Source organism: Epinephelus lanceolatus, chromosome 16 (genome assembly GCF_041903045.1).
Source record: "Epinephelus lanceolatus isolate andai-2023 chromosome 16, ASM4190304v1, whole genome shotgun sequence".
Lineage (NCBI taxonomy): Eukaryota > Metazoa > Chordata > Actinopteri > Perciformes > Serranidae > Epinephelus > Epinephelus lanceolatus.
In genome coordinates, this window is record NC_135749.1 from 1,974,068 (window position 1) to 1,986,309 (window position 12,242).

The 12,242-nt window shown below is 47.2% G+C and overlaps 1 protein-coding gene across 3 annotated transcripts in view; it reads left to right on the forward strand.

Annotated features, from left to right (window-relative positions):
• Nucleotides 1-12,242, forward strand: part of nhsl3 (NHS like 3) — a 56,918-nt gene that overhangs the window by 33,139 nt on the left and 11,537 nt on the right. The window contains exon 1 of one of the 3 annotated variants that reach the window (XM_033637499.2): nucleotides 10,763-10,914. The exons of the other annotated variants lie outside the window; for them this stretch is intronic. Coding sequence (XP_033493390.2) covers nucleotides 10,857-10,914 — 58 coding nt within the window. The 5' untranslated portion in view covers nucleotides 10,763-10,856. Of the gene's footprint in view, nucleotides 1-10,762; nucleotides 10,915-12,242 lie in introns of those variants that run through there. 3 annotated transcript variants of the gene reach the window in all.

Below are 12,242 nucleotides of genomic sequence, written 5' to 3' on the forward strand. Positions count from 1 at the left end.
CATGTTTACATGAAAACGAAAACGGAAACATTTTTCTGATTTTTGTTGTAGAAAAAGTTTTGCGTTCAGACCACAACGTTTTTATAGCCATTGCTGTGCACACTGATCCACAAAAATGACCCAAACTGCTGCAGTATACATGCCAGGCCAGTAGTTGGCGGTGTGACTTTGTAATGAAACAACACGCGCCTGCACACATGCGCCTCCTTCTGCAGAGCGGCGATGTATAAACAATCAAAATAGCAACCGCACAAACATTTGTCTGGACAGACGACGAGGTGGAGTTGCTACAGTAAATCTACACTTTGCTGGAGAAGCGTTTTCAGAGGAACTGTGTATTGTAAGTTTACATGACAACAGAGACGGTGCTGTTTCCAAAACCCGTTTTCAAAACGCCGCTGTCGTGTAAACAATCAGCCAAAACGCATCTAAAGTTTACCGTTTTCGGTTAAAATCCTTGTCATATAAACAGAACCTAAAAATCTTTGTTTTGCCAAATTTAAAGCGCAGGTCTGCCAGCGAGGTCACTCGATACTCAAAAAAACATATTCCTGACTTACCGAAAGGGATTTAAAGGTCTACTTAATGTTCCACCTCAACAAGAAAGGAGCAACCGGCGAATTAAACATTATGAGCGATAGCGCCAGGCTACAGTTCCAGCCCCTTCCACACACATCTGGGCGTGAAGCTCGACAGAACACTGTCATTTAAACATCACCTGGTCAGTGTCCAGGCAAAGACAACCACACGTGCCACTCTGATACGCCGTCTAGCTGGTACCACATGCAGAGCCCCGATGAAGACATGGAGGCCTTGGTGTCTTCAGAAGCCGAGTGCGGTGCTCCAGCCTGGTGCCGTAGCCCCCATGTCAGGAAGCTGGACACTGCACTCAACAGGCCTTACGGACTGCAGTCTGCTTCAGTTGACAGCAGCCGATCGCGTCCTCACACTTCACTGAAGAGGGATTTTAGGTCCAACAAAGGAGTCAGACTTGAAAGCATCGGGCTCGTCCTGTCTTGTCCGGCTCGGAGATGAGTCTCTGCGGAAGCTAAAGGTCTCTCATTAACTCATCAATCATGCTAAATGAGTCCATTCACCATCAGGGAGGCAGCCCTCCAATAACCTGCAGCACCTGTGCTGTTGTTCTCTCTCTGTGCCTGGGTGGTTTATTAAACTGACTGTTTATGCAAGTTCATTTAGAGGTGGAGTTTTCACAGGTTCTTGCTTTGTGTCGAGGGAACATCTGTCTCCGTAGACACTTTTACGCAGACTTCTCAAGGTGGTAATTTCACTCTGTGATGACGTGTCATTGTTCTGTGTGAAAGGCACAATGGTGGAATGAAGGGACAGAGTTGTCTCGCCTTTAGGTAGCAACAGCCCTGAAAAAAAGGTCTGTATAAAAGGGCCAGCCAGGAAGATGGAATCATGGGCCACACAGACGTGACGTTCTGACGATATGTTGTGTGTGTGACCCACCATGGGAGATTTAAAATGTAGCTGTTAGCAGTTAGCGGCTAACTCAAAGAAGAACAGCAGCTGAAAATGTCCACAAACTGGGAAAACAGTGAGGTCGAGGAGCTCCTTACCCTCTGAGCCGCCATATAACAGGGACAATAAATGATTGTTATTGATATGTGATGCTGTTGTTACTGTTGATTAAGCGCTGCCGATGCGTATGTTTTGTGTCACACTAGAGGCTGACACTGTTGTGTTACATGTTTCACCCATCGTACCTCTTTTCACTTCAGTTCAATCCAATATCACAAACCACATTTAGCCTCAGAGGCTTTACAGCACAGTTTTTTTCCAACAGTGTCTGACATCAGAAGTCACTGACCAAACACGGTTTGTTGATGACTTCAGAGTGAGACCAGGTTAATTATACACTAATTAAAACATAGTTATGAATATTTTATTCCCTGTCTCCCCATATTTGCTCCTAAACCCTACAGACTGGACCTTTAGGACAGAGTCTCTGTCAGTTGTCTCTGTGGGTGGTTTGTCTTGAGGCCTTTGTGTCTCTGTACCCTCTAATTTCCCAGGGTCGGCCTGAGGACTCGTACGCTCACTCCCACAGCAGCTGGCAACAAACTGATTTATTATCTGGTTGTAAGACTGTAGATGAACGTGGAGAACACTGGATCAACTGTGTCTCTGCTGTGAGGCGTCGGTATCTGTGTTTACAGAGCTCTCAGTTCGGCCCGAAAAAAACCTTTTAAGTTGGAACGACAAGAAGCAAAAACAGCTCATCCTCCACGAGGGAAAATACCCACAATCCCCTTATCAGGAGGACGGAGGAAGAAGAGGAGGGAGAGGATGAGAGAGGAGTAATTGCACAAAGAGAGACAGTTACTATTTTAAAGCTCAGTGATGCTGCAGCGTCGTAGTTTGGCTCCGTGTTTGTGTCCTGAGGTGAAATCAGTCACCTCAACACAGGTGTTAACTGCTACAGGTCGGGATTAAAACCTGATGTAGCTCCATTAATGCTGAGACGTGTCTGATGTGTGGTTTGGTTTTTGTATGCTGCTTGATTTATCCAAAGCTGGAAGCTGAGGAGGAATCTGTGAAATGTTAAATGACACCCAGCAAAAATAGATAAACAATATTCTTATTTAGACGTGTGCTCATCTTAGGCTGTGAGTGAAATATAGTTTTTTAGGGACTTTATTAAAACTGAAGGAATTATTATTTTTCTCCGAATCATTCACACTGAGGGGCTTAAGGAGCCGAAAACTCATGGAACTTTGCACACACATCAGAACTGGTGAAAATTTACATCTGATATTAAAGTCATGATCAGGTGTGAAGAAATGTCAGCCCCCGAAGCTAGTTTCAGGCCATGCTCTAAACCCAACAGGAAGTCAGCCATTTTATGTGGAATTGTTGTACCTTTTTGACCATTTACAGAGGTCATAGTTTAACAAACTCCTTGTAGAGCTTTCACTTGATTGACTTCAAATTTGGGCTGTACCATCTAAAGACCTTAGACATGAAAAGTTACTCAAAGCTTGAGCTTTTGTCGAACCGTGTCTCCGTGGCGAGGCGTCAAATTTCCATGTTTCTTCATTAAACAGGAAGTGGTTTGTAGCTCCACTGTACATGGCTCAATGTGCCCCTAAATTCACATGTTTGATGACAGCCCCGCCCTGAACACATCTACATGCCAATAATCAGTTGTAGCGCCACCTAATGGCAACAGGAAATGACATGTTTTATGCTTTGAAATACTCCTCCCAACAGGTCGCCCAGAGCCACGTCACATTTGCTTAGAAATGTCTCAAGACCTTGACGATGCCATCTAATGAAAATTGTGAGTTTTCATCAAATTGTGTTACCGTAGCATGGCAGCCATTTTGTACGTTTCCTCGTACATAAGGAAAGTGTAACTTGAGCAGGCATGGTCCAAACTGCCCAAAATTTGGCATGCTTTAGAAGCGCCTCGTGACATGTACATGCCAAAATTAAGATATAGCCATGGCACCACCTACTGGCAACAGGAAATGACATGTTTCATACTATGGCATACTCCTCCCAGATGAATGACCAGATCCACCTAAAATTTGCTCAGCGTACTTGCAAGACCTTGATGATGCTTACTTTTACGCCTTATTCGCCATGAACCAGGAAGTTGCTGTAACTTACAGGTACCTCGTCCATTTTGCCCCAAATTTCACTTGTTTCATTAGACTGAAGATATCGACGTGCAGATTAGGTGTCTTGGTGACTGGGCCACCTACTGGCAACAGGAAGTGAGACTTGTCAGACAATTATCTCTTGATTTACATGTTGCTGTCAACAACTGGTTTACAGCAACATGACACATAATTAGAGTGTTCTCCAGCACCACATAGTGGACACAGGAAGTAAGGGTAAAACAGGTCATTTCAGTGCTCACGCTCTAGAAGGATATACCATCTCACTCCTGCATACAGGGTCTGACTTTAACAGAAATTAAAAGCTGCAACAGCCAGCGTCCTGCCAGCGTCCCTGACGGGCACGAAGGTGCAAAGGCCTGACCATCGCCGCTCACAGCTTTAATCTAACAGTGTTTCTTCACCATAACCAAATTCTTGTTCAGATCAGAGCTCATGTTTTGCTCTAATTCAACAGTAACTCGTTTTCCTCTCCTTCTTCCTTTGCCCTCTTCGTCCTCCTCACCATTTCTATTCAACCCACTCTTCCTCTCTTGTTCCCTCTTTATCTCACTCCCTCCGTGACCCACCCACAGGAAATCAGAAATGCAGAGCCTCATGCGTAGTGACAGTTACTGTACTCACTGATTTATGTCCTCCCTCTCCCCCGTACCTTCCCTCCTTCCTCATCTCTCAGCCCTTCTGTCCTCCCGTCATCTCACATTCCTGTTTTACAAGTTTTACATTGTGTATGTTGTGTTTTAACGCCCCCCTCTACCGCTGTTAGCTTTCATCAGATAGATACCGTCAGGTATGAGTCGAATCTCACGGTTCATATTTCAGACGGTGTCGGATATTATTATAAGAAGATACATGAAATATTCCACGGTATGTGTGTATGAAGGAAGAAGAAGAAGGTTGGCTGCCTCTGTCTCGTCCTGGTTAATACTACACCACTCAGTGGAGGAGAGCTCATAACTCAAGTCGACCACAACGGCCATAGAATACAAATCAGCTGAATAGTGACACCTGTGTGTGTGTGTGTGTGTGTGTGTGTGTGTGTTGGGGCGAGGTTTATTGCTGGTCACATTTTAACCCTGTGCTCTGACAGTTTCATTACCTCTGTCTAAAGGGAGGGAGGGAGCGACTGGGAGAGAAAGTCAGGCGGTGTGCTGATCACTGTGGTCAGCTGACAGAGGGCCTGTTTACACCTGCTGTTGACAGGTCTCATGTAGTCAGACCTGTATCTCTGAGGTGCTGTGTCAGCGCTGGAGAAAGATCTGGAGTCACAGATTATCTTTCTGCTGTAAGGGAAAGCAACGCTGTGGCTTGTTTTTGTTTCTTTGAACCAGTCACAGTCGTATTTGGCGGCACTACAGCGAGGATACAGCGACGGTGCTTTTGCAAAATAGTGTCAGAGGTGAACCTGTGATGGAAGAGAGAACACTGTGGCCCTGCAAAACAAAATGGCAGAAACAGTCACACACCAGTGTGTGATTAAACTTTTAGTGATAAAAAAGAAAGTATGATTTTTTTAATCAGTGATGACAGACACTTTTAGTAATGAGTGGATCTTCAAGCATTGAAAAATATAGATTTATTTCACCCGGGTGAACTGCATATATCCTAATCCTAAAAAAAGCCTGGCTTGTAAGTACAGGTTTGAACACACACATGGCGGCTGTTTTCAGGCCCAGTGTGAGATGTGATCGCTCAGCCCACATTCAGAGATAGTCTGGGCCACAGTCTTTCAGCACTGTGTGCACTAATGTGTCCTGGGCCACATTAAAGGAGCCTACTCAGCTGACGTCCTCGCTTATCCGACTGTTGTTGCCATCACCATCACACAGGTTAGACACAGTGCTGACAGACTGTCCCGCTGTCATTCCAACAAATGTTCAGTTTAACATCCGCCTGGTTAGAACGAGCTAACACAGCAGCAGCTGCTAAACAATCCCCACAAACTCACGCTGACACATAAACGACTCAACTCTGTCGTTAAACCTGTTAATAACCATTAAGTACAGTTAGCTGTGTGATGCTAACAGTTAGCCCTGTCACTGTGCGCTTGTGGGCAGACTCTCACCAACTGTTCCTGACACGGAGCTCACGGAGCTCTTGTGACAGTCGTCTCCTGATGAAATGATATCTGTAATTATAGTTTTTTTGTCAGTCCTACAGACACCATGCTGCTGCTGTCATTACTCACTGGAGCACAAAATCTGTATCCATACGCAGCTGGAAATAGTCCCCAACAAATGCATTTAATTTAGTTGAGTTGAGTTACATTTGCTAAAAGTTATTGTCCAGCTGTTTTAGTCTGTTGTCTTCTTTATTTTTTTTTAAAGTTTAAGTTAAGTTAACAAGAGCCTGTTGTCCTCCTGCGTTCCCCAGCTGTGACACTGGCTCTGCAGGTGTGATGGTGGCTCTGCAGGTGTGATGGTGGCTCTGCAGGTGTGACACTGGCTCTGCAGGTGTGACACTGGCTCTGCAGGTGTGACGGTGGCTCTGCAGGTGTGATGGTGGCTCTGCAGGTGTGATGGTGGCTCTGCAGGTGTGACACTGGCTCTGCAGGTGTGATGGTGGCTCTGCAGGTGTGATGGTGGCTCTGCAGCTGTGACACTGGCTCTGCAGGTGTGATGGTGGCTCTGCAGGTGTGATGGTGGCTCTGCAGGTGTGACACTGGCTCTGCAGGTGTGACGGTGGCTCTGCAGGTGTGATGGTGGCTCTGCAGGTGTGATGGTGGCTCTGCAGGTGTGATGGTGGCTCTGCAGGTGTGACACTGGCTCTGCAGGTGTGATGGTGGCTCTGCAGGTGTGATGGTGGCTCTGCAGGTGTGATGGTGGCTCTGCAGGTGTGATGGTGGCTCTGCAGGTGTGATGGTGGCTCTGCAGGTGTGATGGTGGCTCTGCAGGTGTGACACTGGCTCTGCAGGTGTGACACTGGCTCTGCAGGTGTGATGGTGGCTCTGCAGGTGTGATGGTGGCTCTGCAGGTGTGATGGTGGCTCTGCAGGTGTGACACTGGCTCTGCAGGTGTGATGGTGGCTCTGCAGGTGTGATGGTGGCTCTGCAGGTGTGACACTGGCTCTGCAGGTGTGATGGTGGCTCTGCAGGTGTGATGGTGGCTCTGCAGCTGTGACACTGGCTCTGCAGGTGTGATGGTGGCTCTGCAGGTGTGATGGTGGCTCTGCAGGTGTGACACTGGCTCTGCAGGTGTGACGGTGGCTCTGCAGGTGTGATGGTGGCTCTGCAGGTGTGACACTGGCTCTGCAGGTGTGACGGTGGCTCTGCAGGTGTGACGGTGGCTCTGCAGGTGTGACGGTGGCTCTGCAGGTGTGATGGTGGCTCTGCAGGTGTGACACCGGCTCTGCAGGTGTGACACCGGCTCTGCAGGTGCGCCTCAGACCTGCTCTAAAACACTGATGATCACTGTGTTAGCTGTGTCGTTCACTGTCATATTTGTCTTCACATCTCTGTCCCTGCTTTCACCCACTTTTATTCTAATGAACCCTGCAGGTGCTGAGGCACTGAACCACAGTCCACTTAACACACACACACACACACACACACACACACACATGGCGGCTGTTTTCAGGCCCAGTCGGGCATGAAGTGGAAAGCCTGCTGCTCCTCATGGCCCAGCGGCCTGAACGCTCACCTGATACTGACGCCGAGTTTATGACAAAACAAGAAGAGCTTTCTCTCTCTGTGCGTCTCTGTTTACATCCTCCCTCCTGTGTGCAGCCAATGAGAGGTTGAGCTGAGGACATGAGGTGAGCTAATGCTCACCATGTGGTCACGGCATTACATTTTCCAAAAAGTGTGTGTGTGTGTGTGTGTTAGCGTCAGAGTTTGGGCTTGGTCAGTCCACTGGGACTCATATTTTACATTTAGCTGCGTGTTCATCAGCACTAACAGGCCCTGTGTATCTCCACTAAATGTTGTCATCACAGGAGTCTCATACTCTCAGAGACAGAGTTGAGCTCTCTCTAGTGGACGAAGACGTTACTCCAGTTAGTTCCAGCTGAACTGGTTGTGATATAAATCAGAAGAAGAGAATGACCTGTCAAATCATGATCCTGGTTTTGAGTGTATTAATGAGGTGTGTGTCTTTTAACCTTTGACATTTTAACACGCCTGTTTTGTCGGCTGACCTCCTCCGACAGGAAGTTTGACCTGCTGACAGGTCCAGCAGTTGATTTATAGTATTATCTGTACAGCAGTGTGTGAGCAGCCTTTAAAAAGAAACAGCACTTGATTTAAAATTGTTGAAAAGTATTTGGCAGTCCAGAGTTAGATATTTTTTCTAATCTGAAATGTGAAGGGTCAGGAGCTCTTCATCAGCGTGACGTCAGCAGTAACTTTCCTCTCTTGTTCCCTCTGCAGAGGAACGCTGTGTTGTGTGTGTGTGTGTGTGTGTGTGTGTGTGAGCTGAATCAGAGGCATTTGAAGCCCCTCTCTCCCCCAAAGACCAGATGGTGTCTCTTTAGGCCCTCTAATGAATATTGATATGAGGGGTCTCAGTTAACAACAGGGGGGTACGCAGGCTGGGCCAGAGACCCCCAGAACTGGCACTTAGTAAAGGTCTGCGTTGAGGGGACGGGGTGTGGAGGGGATTTATTCCTCAAGAAAAGGAGTGTTTGGAACATCACTGCAAAACAAAGCGGTTTTCTTGTGCACATAAGCTCCCACATGTCGCACACTGCTGAACTGTCTGCACAAATTAATATGGATTAGAAGCTAATGAGCGTCAACAAGACGCCCGAGTGACATCATCACTGAGGACACGCCGGCTAAAAGTAAAACAAAAGGAGTGAAAATGTGAAATGATAGAGAGAGTTTTCTGAAGGCTGTGAAGTGCTGACAGACAAACAAATGTCAGGAGTGAGGTGAGGCGAGGAGATGGACAGGTTAAGTCTGTGGCAGAGTTAATCCTCTGGCATGGCTCCCGTGTCTAAAGCTGCTCTCCTGAAGGCCGCAGCTTATTCCAGCCCGAGGTTGAGCCACCGCCAGCACCCCAGGCTGGCCAGTCTGACCCTGGACTCTGGGCTGCAGGTTTCTCCACTATCCCCAGCCCAGCATGAGGAGGCTGGTGGGTGTATGGACGAAGGTAATTGTGTTAGGAGGACCCTCCAGCTGGCGCGGGTGTATGGGCCAGCTGTAGCCCCCCTGCCACGCCACTTTATTGGGAATAAACATCCATTCAGAGAGCAAGTGGATCGAGCTCTGGCTCTGTAGCGGGGAAACAACCCTGCAGCTCAGCAGCCGTCGTCTGTTTGGCACAAAATCTGCCTTTTTAGTTTTGGTTATTTCCCCCATGGCCGTGTTGTATTTCATCCCCTCTGCAGTTTGTCAGGAAACATCAGTAGGCGCCAACGAGAGTCGCGATGATGAACCGAGGCTGTGTCAGCTATTTATAACCCAAACTAGACCTCTGTGGCTGTGAGGCGAAGGGACAGAGAGGAAGAGGAGGACAGGGAATCAGAGGGATGTGAAGGAGCAGAGATTGGCAGAGACAGAGGGAGGAAACGGGGCACTGGAGAAAGTGATGCAGTGAAGAGAGCATGACATCACAGTGCATCGAATATGTTGTTTAGCTTTTCACTGCGAGGACGCAACCTCTACTGTCACATGTCCCCCTGTAGCCCTCAGATAATGAGACAGAGCGTCAGACACATGCTGAAGGCTTTCATTAGGGACAGGACAAAGACAAATAGAAGTATAACCTTAAAATAAGCTTTAAATTAGGGCTGGGCATCACCAGAGGACCCACCATATCATATCACTGCGATACAATGAATTGTGATTTTTCCAACTGCTAATTATTTCCCCAGAGGAAAGTTTGTCAACGTCACTTTCACCTCCTACGATAAAGTTTTTAGTCTGTTTTTATTGCAGCTAAATGTGACACAGAGCAGACTGACTGAGCAACACCTGTCAGAATGACTGTGTACACCTGACAGACTCAACTGTGGGCAGATTTAACGCCCTCTTTGAGGACAGATTCTCTTACATCACCTGCAGGCGGACTGCAGTGTTTGCTCCGCTGTGACTTTGGTGTACGGCTCTAGTTTGGAGAACGTGAGACAGCAGTCTAACAAAAGCTTTGGTTTCCAACAGATCTGCACAGGAAGTAGGTGATGGACTGTGTTATTGTCTGATGGTAGTTGTGTCGAGCTCAGTGTGTCCAGTGATGGTTGATTTTTCGTCAATTAGCCGCTGACGGCCAAGCTAACCCTACCTCTGGATGGTGGCCTGTGAGGTGAGCTGTCATGTTCGTAGTATTCCCAGAGTATTTTATTCTCGTGTCATATCCAAGTCCTTCTGTGTTCAAAAATCCAAAATAAGTCCAGACGTTTGATTTAAACACTGACGGCACATTCCTGATTTCTTGGTGCCTCCATCTTGGTTTTGATGAACTTCCTGCCAAATGTCGCTGACTGAGACCTCTGCTGAGGAAATAAAAACATCAGCACCATCTAGTGTAGCGAAAAAGCAACTGATTTTATTATTCCCATAGGCTAGCTAAATTTTTATTAGTTTTATTTCTCATATTAATATTTTATAGAATAAAAAATCGATACGTAGCACAGTGTGATTATATCATATTGCCACACCAAAATTTTGCAATGCTATGCTGTATTATTTTCCCCCACCGCAACAAGATCATGTGATGATTTCGTCCGATTTTCCCCAAAATATAATTTTGTTTTATGTCTCCAGGCTCTGGGCTTTCACATGCACGGTGTGTGCACATACACAATCGCACGTGTCGCTCTATATTGAGTGAGGTGGGGGTGGATGGGTGGATGGCTGCTGAAAGCCAAACTTTGACAGCCGTTTTGCCGGTGGGGGTGGAGGGGAGGTTCTGCATTTGACAATAGAGAGGGAATAGCAATGGAGAGAAGCAGTGTGAGCGACGGAGAGAGCGCAGAGGGGGGAGGGAGGGAGGAGGGTATCAGACTCTGGGATAAGGCAGCTGGGACAGGCTGCTCGGCTGGAAGCAGATCTCATTGTGTACTCGTCCTTCCCAAGTCACTCAGACAGTGTGCTGAGGGAGGAGAGAGCGTCTCGCTCTGACAGCACGCCAACAGTTTCACTGTGGATCTTCTTAGGGAAACAAACTCATTCTCCTCGCCACCGACAGGAAGTGGACTTGTTGGACTTTGCTTTGCTTCTCCACAGTATTGTGATTCTGTGTGTGCTATGGCGCTGGTGTAGGCATGGTGATCTACTTGAGGAAGAGCCTCCACTCTCTGCTGTCTGTCTTCAAGAAGAAGGGTGAGTGCTGCTGACTCACGTGGAGGAGTTTGGCGGGCTGTGGCTGCAGCTTCAGGCCGCTGACACGAGTGCACGCTGGTTTATACGACAGTAATACTCTTGAACTGTGCTGTGATGGAGGTTTGTGGAGTTACGCTGGCATAAAAAGTTTGTGTTGCGCAGTCGAGGTTGTGAGTTGATGGATTAGCAGCATGTTTTAGCTTCAGTGAAAGGACTTGATGAGAACTGCTGATTTGTGCTCATCGTCTCTCTGTCTCACACACAGACACAGTGACACACAAGAGTTAGTGCTGGAGGCAATTTGGGGTCCTCTCTAATGAGATAAAGTGCTTAACTGACTTTTTGGGCGATCGTCTTAATCGACCAGAAGCCCTAAACCTCCTGTGGGGGTCTCATGGAGGGCTGCTACTCCAGTTAATCACAACTGGTAGTTTGAGCACAGCAGGTTAATGTGAGCACTCTGCACTCTGCTGTGTTTTGTACCGACGTTTGTCTCTGTTCCTTGGATTGCATCAGTCCCAGGTTCACAATGACCCAAGGTTTCCCACAGCCACACACAGGGGAGGGCATTGTGTCTGCGAGTGTCTGTTTCCTTACACACACTGGCGTGTACAGTATGTACATCCACACTCACACAGTGTTACCTTACCAGGTGAGACTGAGAGCTGCAGTGTTGAGAGTGACAAAGGAGGGAAAGTGGACACCTGGCGTTGACCTTCGATTAGCTAATAACAGACAGCTTATATAACTTAGTCTGCAGAGCCATAAGCAAACAACTCATGCTACAAATAACAGACAGAAATTAATAATAATAATAAAAATAGTTTTGCATCATTACTCTAGACCGACCCAGACCCAGTGCTGAAAGACCCAGACACACCGAACTGACTTTAAAGGACTAACAGCAACGAAAGCTGTTGTGTCTCAGCCAAAAAGTTGCACATGAACACACTGCAAAGACTTCAGCCGACAACTCTCCACACCAGCAGTCATCTGTATCCTATGGAACGCTGAAGGTCTCTAAATGTCTATTTCAACATTCCAACTCATCCTCACTGTGACCTCGTCACATGTCCACGTTTGGTCATGGACTTTCCACGTCCACATATGACGTCCAAGGTACCCTGGGTGTGTTGGTTGTTGACGTTCTGGGATGCCGTGTCAACTTCAGCCTGTTACATGCATTGTCTGTTTTCAATCAGACAAGGAAGTCCAATAGCATTAAATGTGTAAGAGAAGAAGAAGCCGGTAACAACATGGAGAAATCTACATCCAGAGCCGTGACTTTTTGGACGCACCAAATGTACAGAGCTGTAAAGTTGTCCACC